The sequence below is a fragment of the Dermacentor silvarum genome, chromosome 11 (assembly GCF_013339745.2).
Source record: "Dermacentor silvarum isolate Dsil-2018 chromosome 11, BIME_Dsil_1.4, whole genome shotgun sequence".
Taxonomy (NCBI): domain Eukaryota; kingdom Metazoa; phylum Arthropoda; class Arachnida; order Ixodida; family Ixodidae; genus Dermacentor; species Dermacentor silvarum.
Window position 1 is genome coordinate 96,385,480 of NC_051164.1, and position 17,867 is coordinate 96,403,346.

General features: G+C 44.7%; 1 protein-coding gene across 1 annotated transcript in view; it reads left to right on the forward strand.

Annotated features, from left to right (window-relative positions):
* The first annotated feature begins 1,059 nt into the window (after nucleotides 1–1,059).
* Nucleotides 1,060–17,867, forward strand: part of LOC119432499 (neprilysin-1-like) — a 94,042-nt gene continuing 77,234 nt past the window's right edge. The window contains exons 1-5 of the mRNA XM_049658846.1: nucleotides 1,060–1,077; nucleotides 1,328–1,426; nucleotides 6,251–6,292; nucleotides 7,784–7,945; nucleotides 10,371–10,451. Of these exons, the coding sequence (XP_049514803.1) occupies nucleotides 1,336–1,426; nucleotides 6,251–6,292; nucleotides 7,784–7,945; nucleotides 10,371–10,451 (376 nt within the window). The 5' untranslated portion in view covers nucleotides 1,060–1,077; nucleotides 1,328–1,335. The remainder of the gene's footprint in view (nucleotides 1,078–1,327; nucleotides 1,427–6,250; nucleotides 6,293–7,783; nucleotides 7,946–10,370; nucleotides 10,452–17,867) is intronic.

A 17,867-nucleotide genomic window follows, 5' to 3' on the forward strand; every position in this document is an offset into this window, starting at 1 on the left:
CACATACAGACCTCACTGACGACGCGCGCTACTCTGGCGCCATCTCGTAACCATCATTTCCGCACTACACTTTGCTTCTCACGCTTTCGCCATAACCTCCTCCTCCGCTTTCCTCCTCGCGTCTGTCATCACCCGCTGCGCTCCGCGTTCTTTCGCTGTGCTCGGGGCGCCGCAGGAACGGGTGCCTAAGAGCTGCCCTCTAAAACTGTGCACCCAGTGCCGTGGAGGTAGCGTGGGACTAGTGGTTTGTAGTTTAACCAGCATGGAGGGGATCAGGCACAGACGCTAGACGATCAACGTAACGAGTAACAAAGATGTTTAATTACATCGCTACGGAGCGGCAGGCTCTACAAACTTCCTGACGGAAGCTTTTGCTGCAGGCTGCTGAAGGCTAAAGTCCGTTGGCGGGGGCGTCGTTTATAGACTCTGCAACGCCCTCGCTCAGGAGAAGCAGAGAGCGAACGCTCTTTGCGCTTGCGGCCTCCGCTAGGTACACGGAAGCCAGCTCAACGGATGTTCTAGCTGTCACTGGCTCCGCAGAGGGAAAAGCACTGACGCGCACACACAAACACTGCCAGCGTCTCCCTCGCCGAGGAGCCGAAGAACGGGTATGCACGCACCAAGTTTAACCCGCTTAACCGTCCGGCTCGCTTAAGGGAGACATCGCAGTGGAGCCTACGCAGAGATCAGGGCTTCGCGCGCGCTGTGGCGAAGGAGGCGATAACGCGCGCACAACGGCTAACACCTTTTCGCCGTTGCAGTTTCCTCGGCGTTTTTCAACGGTTGCGGGTGGCACGGCGTACTTGAAACGTCTGGGCTTTCGCCGTGGCTTTGGCGGCGCGTGACGAATTGTTCACCACACAGGCCAGTCGTAATAAGCATTTAAGGATAGCCGCTGTTCAATGCTGCGTGCTTTCTCGGCGTCTTATATGCCCCTTTTAACATCCTTATTCGGGCTACTAGAGAGTTTCAACAGTGAAACGTAGAAAAGAATTCTAGTTGCGTACCGCATCCGCTGCAATCACAGTGTTTCGCGCACTTTTCATTAGAAACAGCTCTGCTTCGATCTTTCGACAGGTTTGTACAAGGCATGATAAGTAATACCACATGCGCCTATACTGCTAGATTCGTTGTTTTGAAGTTTATTTGTAAGGGAGCCACTTTCAAACTACTCAAGTGCATGTTCGTTGGCCCTATATATGATTCGTCCTCGAAACATTATTTTGCTCAAAGATAGCAACACTTTCTTTTAATATTTGTTGTGAGATTCTCAATTTTGAACGGTATGTAACATCGTATGATATTCTTTTGTTCGCATTACTTCTAGGAGAAGCTATGCAAGTCCAAAATTTTGCAGCACTGGGGTTTCTGTTAGCATGGGTATGCTTTGCTGTTTCATATCCAACGAAAAGCACAGAACAGAAAGGCAAGTTCGCAAACTTTTCCCCCGTATTTGCATGAAGTCACTAGCGACAATCCTGTAAGAATCTCATTTCACACGATATTCTGCAATAGGCTAGTTGACATTAAGAGGAAGAAATGAAGCTGGGCAGGCCATGTAATGCGTAAGATGGATAACCGGTGGACCATTAGTTACAGAATGGATACCATGAGAAGGGAAGCGCAATCGAGGATGGCAGAAAACTAGGTGGGGTGATGAAGTTAGGAAATTTATGGCGCAAGTTTGAATCAGCTAGCGCAAGACAGAGGTAATTGGAGATCACAGGATCCTTCGTCATGCAGTGGACATAAATATAGGCTGATGATGATGATGATGATGTGTGGTAAGTAATTGATGTCTATTGAAGAGAAACGCTTTCGAAGTGACAAAGGCAGAGGAAGAATGAGGATAATTTGCAAGCGTAAAATGGGTTGACCTGCGCATAACATGAATGGCTGAATATCGCCGAAAGAGGGTTTCGTTGTTCCGCGGACATTAGCTAGTTGGTGGTGATGCCGATATTTGCTGTCTGCTGTTATCCAGGCTCTTAATAGACTCAAAGAAGGAACTCAAACCTTGCAGTACGCACTCTCAGAAGCTAAATTTAGCATACCAAAGAATAGATAACACGTTAAAAATATTAATAGTCTAAATACACAGACGGGAATTCAAAGTTGTAGATGTCAAGTGTGGTTGGCGCTTGAGCATTCTAGACATAATTTTAGGATCCATGTAGTATCTGCAAGGTAACTTCGCTGTCGTTGCAGCCACACATTTGCTCCGCAGGACAAACATTGCGTCACAAATGTTTAAAAATATCCTGGGCAGTTGTTGCACTTACTTTAAAGGTCAAGCTCATTTTTATGCATTCAAGCTTGGGAGTAGTTGCGACAGCAATGTATTTCGTCCCATATTTTGCGAACGCAGATGTCGAAACTGGGGTAATCTTCAACATTCTTTCCAAGTGAACATGTTTGCCGAATTCGCTCACCAGAACTAGTAGATTGCTATATGTGCATCACACTAATTTAATTGTGTTCGCATAATATTGCTAATTAGTACAGTACGCGTTTTGATTTTTTCTGCAAATAATGTCTGCCTCTGAGAGTAGTCCAGTTCAAGGAGTAGAATTACACTACAATCCACAGCCAACTTTTTTTTAATTCTGTAAACTTTAAAAATCACTCTACACAATTGACAGACGTTGAAATTTAAACAAGGGATATTCGCCTAAACAAGAGCAAGAATATTCGTCTGCAGAAGAACTAACTGAAATACATTTTTCTTACTGAGCTCAGCTCCCTCGAGCCAAAATTTAATAAGAAGACACGGCAACCGACAACGTAACATCCGTAGAGACTTGCGGCTGTGTGCGTGAAATTCGTAGTGAATATTGTGGGGACGCTGGACTCTCTCGTGCCCACTGAGGTTGTTTTTCCCGCATGGCACCTTGGTGAAGAAACACGATCATTCAAACGCGTCACTCTTCGCGTGACTGAACACATGAATAATTAAGCGTTGGGGTCTGACAGGGGGTGAACATATTTGTTTGACCTCCTGTCGCGGTGAGTCGGACACCACAATATCTCACATGTCTGGCGTTTCTGCTGCCAGCCATGATGATCATGATGATTTATGACGGTGACAAATAGTCACCTGGTCTATATGAGTTAATAAGGTATCCTATACCTGCTTTTCATTATAGCATTTTTCTGCACATCTCCTTAATCATTTTATTATTGCTTAAATTTTCTCTAGAGAGAAAGAGAAAAAGAAGAAGGAAAGTCAGAGAGGTTAACCAGACTTCGTACAGTTTGCTACCCTACGCGTGGGGAGGGGGATGGGGGATTGAAAGAAAGAGAAAGAGATAAGCTAGGTGCAGCATATCTGCAGTCTGGCACATTAGTCTGTCGCCTTCAGGTACCGAAGAAGAGCTCGAATGGCTTTCTGGGCTGACGAGTTGCGAGGCCAGGCTCCTAAGACCTTTGCTTCCGTAAATGGCCTATTGTCCAGTCTGTTCAAGCCACACTGGAGAGTTTGGCGTTGTTTCTCGAAGCGAGAACAGTGGCACAGAAGATGATTGACGACCTTTTCACACTTGCACTTAGCGCATATGGGTGTGTCTGCCATTCCAATTCGATAGTTGTAGGCGTTAGTGAAGGCTACTCCTACCCACAGCCGACAAAGCAGTGTTGCATCACGTCGTGAAAGGCTTCTTCGTAACTTCAGTTTCAGTGATGGGTCGAGGCGGTATAATAGATGGTTAGATTTTCTGCGGAGTATGTTAGTAACTCAGCGTTATGGTATGCGCGAGATTACGAAGCTCTCTCGCAGCGTCTACTCTCGATAAAGGTATAAGAAGTGTCCGTGCACTAGCCTGCGAACGTCGGGCAGCGCTATCAGCGAGGTGACTGCCAACGATGCCGCGATGTCCCGGCAGCAACTGAAACATTATATCATGTCTTTGTTCAGAAACGCAATGGAAAACTTCGCTGAGTTGTCTCCAGATGTCTTTTGCGTATTTGAAATGCTGACCGGTTGATGCTTCCGTCCAGTATAAATACAAGTGCTTCTGGAAGGCATACGTTACCTATATACGGGTCGCACTGGGTGAATACATTCGCATGTCATTAGGATGTGCTGAGTAGCGTCTGGATTTTGCTGCAGTAGACAGATGCATCGTCTTGTTGTGAATATTTGCTCTGGTTTGTTTTACTCCTTAGGCATCCAGCTAGATTTCCTTTTTCATTTCCTTATTCGCATTCTTATAAAACTCCATGGTCTGTTCCCCTGTTTCTATTCTTTTCATCCAATTGGCTGTCTGTTTCACTTTCTGATGACTCCTGGTGTACACTTTCAATTACCCTTTAGTTGGATGCCAACTTTCTTGACCTCATCTTCACCTCATCTTGACCAATGATTGACGACCAGCGCTACCTGGTGGACTAAATCTAGAAATGCCTGAACGCGTTCAATAGCGGAGCTCTCGACTAATACCCATAACATGGGACACATTTAGAATGATGTTATGTTTCACTGTTTCATGTATTTATTGATTTTATTTTATTTTTATTATTATTTATACATACTGCAGCCTGATGGGCTATAGCAGGAGTGGGCAAAAAGTAAACACGTACACACACTGAGTAGCAAATACAAGCCGCACAGTGTAAAATTATAATGTAAAGAACATTTACAAAGTAAAACAAAAAACACTTTTGGTGTGAGCGCTTAAAGTTAACATGTCTAATTAAATAATTATGCTAGGGCTTTCGGAAATTCTGACATTTACAAAGACCGAACAGTGCCAGGAAACGAATTCCAATGAGCAAAAGTGCATGGGAAAAACTGTATTTGAATATGTCAGTGCGCGAGTAGAATGGTGCGAAGTTTAAAGCATGGTGACTGAGTAAAAGATTGGTTGGCTGTAGTTAGGAGGCTGTTACTGTAGACATAGCGGATGGCTCCTGACGCAGTAGTCACTCGCCAGACGTATTGTAGGCAGCCACTTTCGCGTTGCCTTAAATGAGTTTACGTGTGAATGGAGCCGTGAAATACATTGAAACATGCACCATGTCAAACGTCGCGAATTTTCCTCTTGCCGCGAAATGCGATGGGACCTATGGCGCTGACTTTAACCATGAGGCATAAATTTGGAGGAAGCTTAAGGTCCGCCTTTAAGTGTAGAATGCGACAGCATTCGTCAGCAGTCGACAGCAGTGCGACAGCAGTCGAGCGCCACCTGGATGGCGTTTTTGCAAGTGACATACCCGGGCGCGCCGCTGTTGGTATGGTAGAAATTCTGGTCAAGGGGTTTGCGTTTGCGTTACCTCGTAACAGAATTATGTTTTCTTGTGCCGTCAAATTACAATACGAACCTATAATGTATGTAGGTTGTGGTTAAGCCGTACTTTACAATTTTTCTGATAGATTTTACTTGAAGAAATTCAATTAGTTCAATAATGCCTCGGCGTCACGCGGAGGGCCTGCGTGGTCGGTATGGTTTGGGATTATTTTCTCAGACGCCGGCGCCGACGCCTACGCCGACACCGAATTTTCTGCGACACGGGGCCCTTAACGTTATCGCGTAAAAAAGAAGCTCATGAGTGACCCAGCCTTTAAATTTTATCACATGACCTCCAAACGAAGCTATATTCAAGTGAACATTCACCCAGACTCTCCCTCTGCCAAACGCGGAGTACTAATCCAAGAACTCGAGCTGGTCGGGAGTCGAACTATGATTGCCACTCTGCCACAAAACGTTGAATATGTTAGAGATGCGCCAAACGCGTGATTAACTTGAGTTCTTAGCGATCAATTGTCTCGGCAACAGCTTTTCGCAGGAACGATAATTCCTGCGCATCTTCTAGCCCCGATTCGATCATGTTATTGGCGCACCCCCCATGGCGGGGGGGGGGGGGGGTCACTCGAACACCCTGCATCACGTCATGCCTAATTAAACGCCTGCTTGGAGTCTGCTGCTTCACATGAAACATGCGATATTCCCCAGCGCTCGCTCGCTCTGGCCTTTCTACAATAACGTAATCTGCTCTACAAACCTTTGCTCCGAAGTTCTTATGGATTTAAACTCGGAATTCAGCACCAGCCTTTCGTAGCCTCTGCCAGTAATCGAACATTTTGTAGTGCAAATTTATCAGTAAATATATTTCTTAAGTTTCGCAGTTTACAGCATGACCATTTTTAGGACCGTCGCATAAACAATTTTCACCGCAGTCTTTCCTTTTCTGATCGACGACCTTCTCGCTACGGGAGGATGCCTTTGCAATGTTGCCTATTTTCTCTTTTTAGAAACCTACCAAGTTTGTGAGACACCTGCCTGTGTCCAGCGAGGTAATGTATTTTTCGCTATCATGGCATATTTTTGTGCTCAGTTAAGATCACGCAGACTATCTCAAGTACGTCACTTAAATCAATAGATTATTATCACGCATTCGCCACCAAGTCTCTCCGATTATCCACTGCTATTACGATTCATAATACAGGGTGCGGTAAAGTGCCCGAACTCCTGAGAAATCAGTTGTTTAAAAGTCAAATGACCAAAACCAAAGTATTTCCTGAACGTTCCGTCCGAAAAATTGTAACAGAGAAGCTGCACAAATACATGCCAGAATTCTCATAGGCTCATAGAGCACATAAAAGAGACTAGGGTCATAAGATGCAAGAAAATACTCGGCCGTTTTGGCAGCATGGCATGCCATCGCGGCATTACTTTGCCAGACGAGGCAATGTTCACTATCAAGCAATTTTTTAAACCGCTAAATAAGGCGTTGACAGAAAGCCTCAAGCAAAGCCAATCTTAGTGGAAGGATTGCATCAAGACCTTCTCCCCGTCAATCAGTGATGAATTTGGGGGCAATCTCTTCTGATGGAACGATGCCGCTGGGAAACAGCGAAAATTATCTGGCAGAAGTCCTCCAGAAGGCGTCGTGCCTTGGGCCGAATCACACTTCCCAAACCGTCAGTGGAAATGGAGTGATCAGCAGGATTCCTAACATGCACACATTCTGAGGCTTAAATGAATAATGAGAAGTTTTTCGTGCACCTAATTGTGTGCCAGAAAACTTCTCCGATTTCATCTCCGCTACAAGATGGCCTCCAATTATCCCGCTTGACTATTCGGTCTGCTGCGTTAAAAATCACATTCTGCTCTACTTCTCTCCGCAATTAGGCTGTTCTTCAGCAGGCGTTAGAAAAAGCGAGTGAAAATGGAGTGAATTAGACGTAGACTAGACTCGTGCAGCCATCAATGCATTTCCGAAGCGAGTCAGGGCCTGCATTCACGCAAACTGTGATCTTTACGTAAAACTGATCATGTGGCTATGCATCACAACTATATTTATAGGCTTTCATTTGAGTGCGAAAACGTTTGCCACACTCTGTAAAACACATGCGACATCAGTGGATTATCCATATTGTGATAAATCATGAAGTGACTCAATAGAAACTATGCAGCTACTAAGGTTAATGGACTAAAAAGTCCACGTGATCCTTATTCAGTAACTGTTGCGTATATGAGTTACATTTCAGTGAAATTCAGACTATTAGCGGTGCAGGGCTAAGGCAGTAATTCGGTAAATTATATAAGTTACTGCTTCGCATTCCCCATTGATACTATTAGCAATGGTTTTATATAAATGCATAATCCAAGTAAACATGACAATTGTACTCTAACCTGGTCAACAGCGCACATTTCGGCTAATACTCATATTTTACGTAAGTAACTTGTGCAAATTCTAAACCACCGTAATCTGCATTAGATAATGAAACGACAAATGTCGAGGTCCTTCACACATGACGCGCACTTGTTATCCTTCGACGCAGCCCGGCTTATCAATGAGTCCCTGAATAAGTCCGTTGACCCATGCACTGACTTCTACTCATACGCCTGCGGTGGATGGATGTCAAAACACGAGATACCAAAGAGCAAGCCAATGACAGGCAACCTCATCCTCCTCAACGACGAACTCAAGGAGACACTGCGAGGTACGACATCTAGTGATATATTTCCTGGAAAGCTAGAGTAGGTGTACACAGTGCTCCCATTTTTCGACGATGTAACTTTTACGCTATGAGGAACGCACACACATTATTGAAAACAGAAAGAGGACACATTGGATACAAGGCTTTCAAAACAATCGAGCTAAGTGTGTCCCGTCCCGTTTTTCCAACTTAAAATGTACGCCCTCTATGCCATGTTGCCAGATGTTCGCACTTCGTGCAGGTCTGCAATCACCAGCAACTGCTGGACGTACGCACGATCAAAGCAGCCAGCACTTATAACAGGTAGCACCTAAACAAGACCAACCGTAATCTTTTCCTTGTGCTCACTTGTGCTCGTGATCTTCGTGAAGCAGGACAGTTCAAAACATGGTGGGGCTACTAAACGATTAGTCTGTTAATACGCAAGAAAACACGGAACAATGGATGCCCTTTAGAATTACACTAGTGCATCACTAATTCATAATTCTAGATAACATTCTAGATTCTAGACAACATTCTAGATAACCGGCCATTCAACAGTGTTGACGTAACAAAAACTGCAAAAATAGATTACATCACTCTATGTCTTTGTATTTACCCTAATTTAGTTACCTACTCCACAATGCTTTCCACAAAACAAACAACGAGCACCCAAAGATGTACTCGAGACAAACCTGCAGGATTCGTCATTCTCTTGTTAGCGCGCGTGGGAGTTTCATTTTCGCCGCTGTAAAAATTGTTTGCCTTATGTAAGCAAGCTCTTCATTTGTATGTGCATGGAGGTGCGTGTCAATAACACTTATACACTTTGTAAAAGCCGTTGTTATAAATTCTATAGACAGTTCATGATGGCACTGCACAAAATTATGGAACTGCCTGTTAAGGGTTGAGGGAGCCAATGATTTTCGCGCCCCGATGAATAACAAATATAACTAATATGTTTGCTTTTCGACCACGGGACCAAAGATCACTCTGCGTGCTCGAAACAAAGCCAAAGACAGTATTTTCAGTAAGGACATTTTTTTCTGTCATAGAAATAATTCAAGCACTTTTAAATGGGGATGGGTGACGGCGAGTTTCTTGTTGCAGACGACTGATGGTGGGTCAGATCGATAAACATGGATACAAAGTGGTCCGGCAGTGCTGTAACAAGGCACACACAAAGAATTTACTTCTTTCTCATATCTTTATACCACTCTGCAGTGCTACTTCAAGTGCATTATCAAGTGCGAACTATAGCCTGTTGAAAGCAGGCAACTTTTCTTCCATGGGATTGTAATGAAAATTTTCAAAGCGAGATTCGCCAACAGCAGAACAACATAACGAATAGCAGTGAACGAGGATCAAATTTCTATGTTCGCCAAAATCTCTGCTGGAACACAGATGAAGTATTTCCATTAATATTTGCACAGCGCATAACCAAGTGCTTATTTGGTCAGTGCATGAAGTTATTTGAACGCATAGAGTGGAATGAACAAATCTGTGGCATCGTCGTCTGTGAAGATTTGTAGGCGAACCCTTCAACTGGTCATTATCAGGTCTGTAGCTGTCTGTAGCTTCGCCTACCTCCCGTTCCAGGCAAATGCCAAAGAAACACAACCAACGTTTAAAAGATTTACGCGGGTTATAAAGAGATCGTAGTCAGGGGCTGCAGATTAGACATCCTCAAGTCCTTTATCGTGCACAAAAGCCCTTATGTATTCCGCCATCAATGAATTGTGGCCTCTACCGTAAAATAATCCTTTGGAGCCACAGAACACCAAATCATTATGCCAGCATGAGGGGCGAACGGAATTTGAAAAGAATTGCACTGAATAGTCATTGAAAACAAGAATGCTCGGGGCGGTCGCTCTATTTGTAGACGTACCCTTCATTCATTCATTACCAGCTCGCACACAAAGGCGCCGTATGTGGCTTCGGCTACCTTCCATGAAAGACGAATACCGAAACACACAACGAACGTCTCAAAGTGGAACACGCGTTATGAGAGAGAGCCTAGTCTGAGATTGCAGAATAAACTAGGCTTCCTCAGCTCTTTGATCATGCCATCAAGAACGCTACACAACCCTTTATGCATTCCACCATTAGCGCGATGTGGCCACCGCGGTCATGAAAGTATCCCGCGGGCCTGTCTGAGCCACAGAGCGCCATATATATAATACTATTTGTGAAGGGGTCTTGAAACAGAAATGGTACGGAATATTGATTGAAACCAAGAAAGTTCGCATCAAATAATGCAAGTTCCCGCCTATCGTGCTCTACAGTGAATTATTTTAAAATGCCATCAGATATCAGAAACCCTTTGGCGGCTCCAGCAGTGAAGTGAACGGGATCAGCTTTCTATATGCGTTGACCAGATTCCGTGTGTGACACTTGGCTGCTATTCAAAATTCAAGTAATGGTGACTTTTACTTTCGTTTTCTCTTAGACCTTTTAGGAAACGTGACCCTCGTTGGCGAGAAACAGAATGTAACGGACAAAGCTGCTCTCGTCTACAATGCTTGCGTGGGTGAGTGAACGCTTCGGAGTGTTAGTGATAAACGTACGTAATATTTGATCAATTTCGTACGTAACTTTTGCTGGAACTGCTCACGCAATCACACCGAGCGTGCGCAGAGGAAACAAAATCATTTCGTAGCATCTCCTCTTCCAAAGCTTTAATTGAACTATTTAAGCGCTCTTTTGCAGCAATTGTGTAATACTTTGTTCTGATGCAAGTAACACGTCGTCTCATGGACTACGGAAAAAGCTGAACGTAGTTACCTGTAGCGCAAAAAATTAGAACAAGCTAATGAACAGAGACAGGTGCAAGCGCTACATGGTCAGCCTTAATCAGTTCAATATTTTATTCTTTCTTTGCTGAATGGAGGGAACAATAGTAAGCATACAGAAGACAGCAGTATGAGCCTAAATTCATATCGAAAGGTACGACGTGAAAAAGCTGATTTCAGCCTAGTGACGATAATCATACGAGGGCAAGAGCACGCTGCGCACAATGTTGGCAACCATACGATACAGCAAATATGTGATACACTGCGAGAAGCTGCACATTTTTTGCGACCGATAAGTTCGTAGAAATGTGCAGATCAAACGCACATATGTTCGAACCTATGGGAAGCGAAGTTTTTATAAAGTGCTCAATGAAATGCTATAAATTATTCCGATTCCATTCCTGCGTTCTTAGCATAAATAAAACTGGCGCGCGCATGTGGGCACCTTGGATGCGCAATGTGGGAAGTCTTATATCGGCTTGTATTCCTTCATTTCTTATTTTAAATGTGCCGGGCCGCTTCTTGGTAGGTCGCCCGTCGGAAACTTGCACCTTATAATCATCATCAACGCGCGACGTTCCTTTTAGAAAGCATGTTGGTAATGACACAATATGTACCGCCCTCTTCTTGATCAATCCCCCATTAGGGGTATGTGCCATTATATGAAAAACAACTTCAGCATCATCAGCACGCGCTTCGTGGCTGATCCCAAATCGTGAGTATCTGCCATAAAAATGAACAGAAATAACATTGGCATTGCCTAGGCGAATTCTTCGATACTGCAGGTTTTCTAATTACAGCTGTCCAGCTTATGAGACGACCTAAACTTCCTTCCATTTTCCTGTATTCCAGCTGTTCCGCATCTCGGAGATCGACACGACGTCATCCTTGCCATTATGAACGCTTCGGGACTTGCTCAGTGGCCGAAAACGCGCGAGGACAAATGCAAGAAAGGCAATGCTCCAAGCACCAAGGACGTCCTTATTCAGACGGGAATTACGACTATTCTTTCGCCTCATGTCTCAAGAGATTATAAGAATCTTAACGCCTACATCATTCAGGTAAAGCTAGGAACAGAAAACTAAATGTCAGTTTTGCCAAAAAGGCAAAGCATTGATAGTGGTAGCAATGTGTCAGAAATTTATAGTACGTAATCCTAATAGTTTTACAAGCTCTGCAAATTACATAAAAACATTCGCTTACTAACTAAAGAAACTTCATGTCACGCGCGCACGAACACATCTCCCACTATGACCACGAGGACTCGCTGTCACAACACCGGCGTGGTGGGCGCCGGAAGCGAGTAGCGCACGCGCTTGTCCCAAAGCGAACGGTTCGTGCGGCGGCTCGTTTTGCCATTTAAAGTTTGCCGGGTCTCCAAAACATCCCGCGAAGTGCAACACTATGCGTGTGAGAAGACAGCGCACATACTAAAATTGTTAAACAGAAGAAATAGTCTCTGAGTTACAAGCGTGAACCTAAGTTAGTTAATTCTAGAAAAGTAAGGAGAGCGCGATGAGCCGGATCGCGTCGAGACGCACAACCACTGGGGTACAAACATACGTCCAGTGTCGTACACCGCAGGCCAAAGAGATAATAGTCCCTCACTAGCGACATGCGCTGCGCACTGAAAGAGGGACACTCCAATATCAGGTGCTGAACTGTCTCCCAGCAACCGCAAGATGTACACGATGGACTGGCCACACGTCCTTGTCTGTATAAACGTTTACAAACGTTCACACAGCTAAACCTTAGCTTGAGTATAGTCACGCTCTAGCACGACGAGGAAAGCCTCGATCGCATACATGGGGCGCGAACGTTCCATTTGCGACACGCTGGTCTGGATTCTGCTCGAGTAGATGGCGACGAATCAGCAGACAAGGCTCATAAAGCTTGCACAACATTTCAGACCAGGCACAGTCATTATAGGCGCAAGTCGAAGCCAGCCAATCAGCCTCTTCATTTTCGGCGATCCCTATGTGTGAAGGTATCCAATGGGCCCCACGTGATGAAATTTTGTTTGCAGAGTCAGTAGGTGGCTGTGGGTACAGTACCCAGAGCAGCCACCCACACAGCGTTCATTGGAAGTAGTGTTGAAGGGGGTACAGAGGCTTCTTTTATAACTAGCGTAGAAGCTTCAATGGCCTTGCAAAACAGCGCCCCGGAAGAAGTTGCAGGAGACGATGGAATAACAGTCTATTTATTCCAAATGGAGGAGATATTATGCATGAAAAGCTTGCGGCCTTATACGCAATGCCACACGACTTCAAGTGTACCAAGAACTGCAAGAATTCCAACAATATCCTAATTCCATAATAAGGGAGACGTTAAAGAATTGGAGAGTTTTAGGACCATTAGCTTGCTTTCCGCATTGTATAAAATATTCACAAAGATGTTTTCCAATAAAATAAAACAACATTTGACTTCATTCAACAAACTGGCTGGCTTCAGAAAAAGATATTCTAGAATTAATCATAACCATGTCATTATAGAGGTAATTGGGAAATCTGTGGTGTACAGTCAGCCTCTGTAAATGGCTTTCATAGATTATGAAAAGGTGTTTGATTCTGTACAAATACCAGCAGTAATGGAGGTATTGCGAAATCAAGGAGTACACGAGGCGTACGTGAATATCTTGGGAAATATCCTCAAAGATTCAACAGCTGCCTTGGTTCTCCACAAGAACAGTAGAAAATTATCATGAAAGGGGTCAGGCAAGGAGATATACTCTCTCCAATGCTATTCATTGCATGCTTAGGAGAAGTATTCACGCTATTACATTGGGAAGGCTTTGGATTGAGAATCGATGGCTAAAATTTCATCGACCTTCGGTTTGCATGTGGCATTGTCCTGTTCTGCAACACCGATGAATTGCAACAAATTGTCCAGGAATTTAACCGAGAAGGTTTAGGTGTAGGGTTGAAGATTATTATGCAAAAGAACGCCCAATAACCTGACAACGGAACAAGAACACTGATGCCCAGTCAGCCTGTAGGGTCTGTGCCGGAGTACGTTTATCTAGGTCGATGAGTAACACGAGAACTAGGCGAAAGCAGGAGCCAACGTTTCGACAAATGCACTTATCTTATATAATATGTCGCCTTTAAAAAGACACGTCTACTTGTCAAAACAATGGCGCCTGCTTTCACCTTGTTCTCGTGGTGCTCATCGTCTTGAATTTCCATCACCCGCCATCTCCGTGTTTTCCCTTCATCTAGGTAAGTTAGCCACAGGAGACCCTGATGATGAGAAGGAAATTTACAGAAAAAAATTAAAATCCTAGGTAAGCTAGCCATTTCTTATGAGTTGTGAATGCGAAAGCATTAATGTACAATTTAACGCCGCGGAGCGGTCCTTTATGTTTTGCGCTGCGAGTTGTGTTTTCGAGTTCTGACCCGAGGTATGTTATCGACTTTTGCGATTGAATTGGTGCAAGTTATCTTTTTTTTCAGTTTCTACGTTCGCACCCAACTACGTGATCGAGTGCTTGAAGCTCATAGAATTGCAACATAGGGACAGCGCACACGCACACGTTCTGCTATAGCTGAATGCGGCACCTGATGAACAACTCGGCCCACACATAGAAACCTTGAAAGAGCAGAGCGCGCGTACAGAACACCTGCTGCCTCGTTAGCGATCCAGGTGTTGCGTGAGCGGAGAGGGCATCAACGCGACGTGCCTCTGCCTAAATTCGCTCGTTCTGCTTCGTTCTTCCGCTCCCTTCATCTGCGGTGCACTGCCGTGGACGACCACGTTTGTCTACTGCCGAAGTTGCGGGCGCTGACGACGCGGATGATTCCGACTCCATAGCGGTAGGTCCTCCCCGAGCCAGCAAGCAGCAACAGCCCGCGGTGACAATGACAAATGCCACCGACGTCCTGCGCGATGAGAGACCGAGGAAGCAGCAGCGGCCATCAAGAGCGCAGGCGTGCGCAGCAGCTGAGCCCAGGAGGGGGGGGGGGGGGGTGAGAGAGAGGCATGTTGCGGCGATGTCTTCTCCCCTCACGGGACACCTAGCGCGGTAGCGCTACGGCAGGTTTTCCGTTTCGCGTGCTCTGCTCCGTCCAGGCGCGCTCGTGACGTGGCGTCGCAGCCAATGGGAATATAGGCTCCGTTTCACTGCTACAGACGCCAGACTTTCGCTCAGTGGACCATTTGATCCTTTCGAATAAAAAAATGGGTTAAAATGCACACTGCCGACATTACCAAATCCTGACTGGTAGCTTACCGCTGTCATAGAAAAGTGTACAATGGTTGCATTCTACCGGTGCTAACATATGGGGCAGAAAATTTAAGGACCGCGCCAATTGCGATGGAACGAAAAATGTTACACGCAACACAAAGAGACAGGAAGAGAACGGTGTGGATCAGAGACCAAACGGGGATATCCGACATTCTAATTGACAATAAGGGAAAGATATTGGTGCTTCTGGGCAGGCCGTGTAATGCGTAGGATGGACCATTATAGTTTCACAATGGGGGCCAAGGGAAGGGAAGTGCGGTCGAGGACGGCAGATCATTAGGTGGGTTGATAAAATTAGGAAATTTGCAGGCGTAAATTGAAATCAGCTAGCGCAAGGCATTGCCACTTGGAGGTCACTGAGAGATCTTCGTCCTGCAGTGAGCATAAAAATAGGCTGATGGTGATGCGATGTGATGCGATGCACTTGTCAAAATCTCAAAGTACTTGCTCACACGAGCGAAGGAAAGGTAAGGTTGTGATTCCCTGGGAGCTAGGCACCTGACTTGAACATCATCGGTGGAGCATCGGGCGAATGCATTCGGAAACCTCGGTGAAAATCCCGCCATCGGACGCGTATTTGTTTGTTGGACTATTCACGTTTGCCGGCCGGACATCGGACATTAGAAGAAAACCACGGGGAATGATCCTCAAAATATTTCTTGTTATATTAAAGCCTTCTTTTAGGCTGTTGTGTAATGAAATATTTAGCAAGCGTTCTGAACTTCAACTGTACAAACTAGTTGTACATTTTCGGTCTAATGTTCTTACTTTCGCTTCTAAAATAATTTATCTATGCTAAACAATAAATATTGGACCCATGAGGGCATTTCGGAATCCCTGCACTGGCGCACCGATGACCTGGGTTCACCTTTTTCTTTACAGCTTCGTAAGTTGGAATTCTCGACGGTACGTAAAAACCAACTCCTATATCAAACCACCAAGTACAGCAAGCCAATTATCACTGCCTACAAGAGGGTTATTAAAGTGGCGATGAAGATCATGAAGCCCAACCTGTGTGACGACGAGCTCGAGGAACTTTCCGACGATCTTCTAGCATTTGAAGCAAAGCTGGCCAATGTGAGAATACCTTCTTGAATGCATTAACCTGCAAGGCATTTCTGAAAGGAACCGTATAGCTGGAAGTGCGGGCGCAGTTTACGTTACAACTTTCTGGTTGGATTGCATATGAAAAAAAAAACTCTTTTTTGCGGAGACCTTACACATTGACGTGAACGATGATGTCTGCATCTGCAAGCCATTGGCAATGCTGCAAAGCCCAGAAGGAATTGCAGCACTGACAGTCTTTTATACCGATATTACCAGGAAAACTTGCTGGTTGAAACGCATTGCGGAGACCTTACACATTGACGTGAACGATGATGTCTGCATCTGCAAGCCATTGGCAATGCTGCAAAGCCCAGAAGGAATTGCAGCACTGACAGTCTTTTATACCGATATTACCAGGAAAACTTGCTGGTTGAAACGCATCAGCCACCATGAAAACCAAACCTTTCTACGATTTGGTAGCTGCTTCGTCTCAGAAACACAATGCGCCGCCTTTGAAGCAAACGTTTTACTTTTAAATTTATTATATTTTCAGTAACCTGAACTGCTCTACGCTAATAGTCAAAGTATTTTGCCACGTACCTTGAGGCTTATAATGAATGGTGTTTCATTAAATATGTGTAGCTAATTGTATTCCACATGAGTCCTAGACACACACAGATGATCGTTCACCAATTGACAATCTTTTCCCGTGAATACTAAGAAAACGAATGACTGGCAGCGGTTATACGCTGTGGGTCATTATACAATGTACCTCTATGATTTTCCGCCAATATTAGATTTGACACGGTAAATATGAGAATCCAAAAAATAACATATCAAGCCAAAAGGGCGAAGCCTAAATAAATGCGCATAGTGCACATTAAGGCGGTGCTGCCTTACTCGTTTTACCGGCACTGAACGTAAGCACAACCAACTTTGCTACGTAAATCGACACAAGGGCGGACCGTTTACAGTGTATTCCAACTGAGACTACACGGAAAGGGCAGCCATACAAGCAAGGACAGAATTTAGAAACCGCCCAAACAAGGGCTAGGCATTCCCTTTCCGTAATAGAGTAATTGCGTTCAGATTTGGAAACAAAAACAAAAATGCGATGCGAACGGAGCCCGATAACGCTATCGCGTTCCACTGGTAAAGGCGAAGTTTAAGCGTCCTGTAATTTTTGATTTACTAAGGTTAAAGCGAAACTATGGTTACTGTTTGTAATTTGCAGTCATATAGGTAATTTCCTGCTGGATTTTGATTTTACTGTTAAAAACGTAGTGCTTTCTTTGTAGTATCTTATTTGTATCTATGTACGCTTGCTCGTAGTCACATGAAAGTAAAGCATGAACTGTTCGACGGTACTTATTAATTCTATGCAATAAATATACTTTTACTTTTTGTAGATGACAGTGCCTCTGGAAAAGAGGCGAGACATGTTGAACGCTTATTACAGAACCACCATTGAAGAATTGGAAAAAAAGTTTCTCTCACGTAAGCATGACACACGAATACTGCGCCCTCTGAAAGCTTTTAAGGTTAGTAATTTGAAACCGAGCTTACGCTACTATTTGCACTCTTTTCCAGATACCTATTCACGATTTACTTCAGAAGCAGTTTTCTCAAGTAAACATTACATTACCTCGCAACGAGACTGTGGAACTCTTCGCACTGGAGTACTACAAGAAACTTAATGAATTTCTGCGATGTGCTGACCCGTGAGTCAAGAAGCAACCTAAGTACCTAGAGCACTGCACGGGCCCGTTTTTACATTGGGCGGCCCACCCGAGCCCGATGAAAACATTTATGAGGAGACCCGGGCCCGGCCCGGGCCCGGAAATAATCTACGTTACCCGCCCGG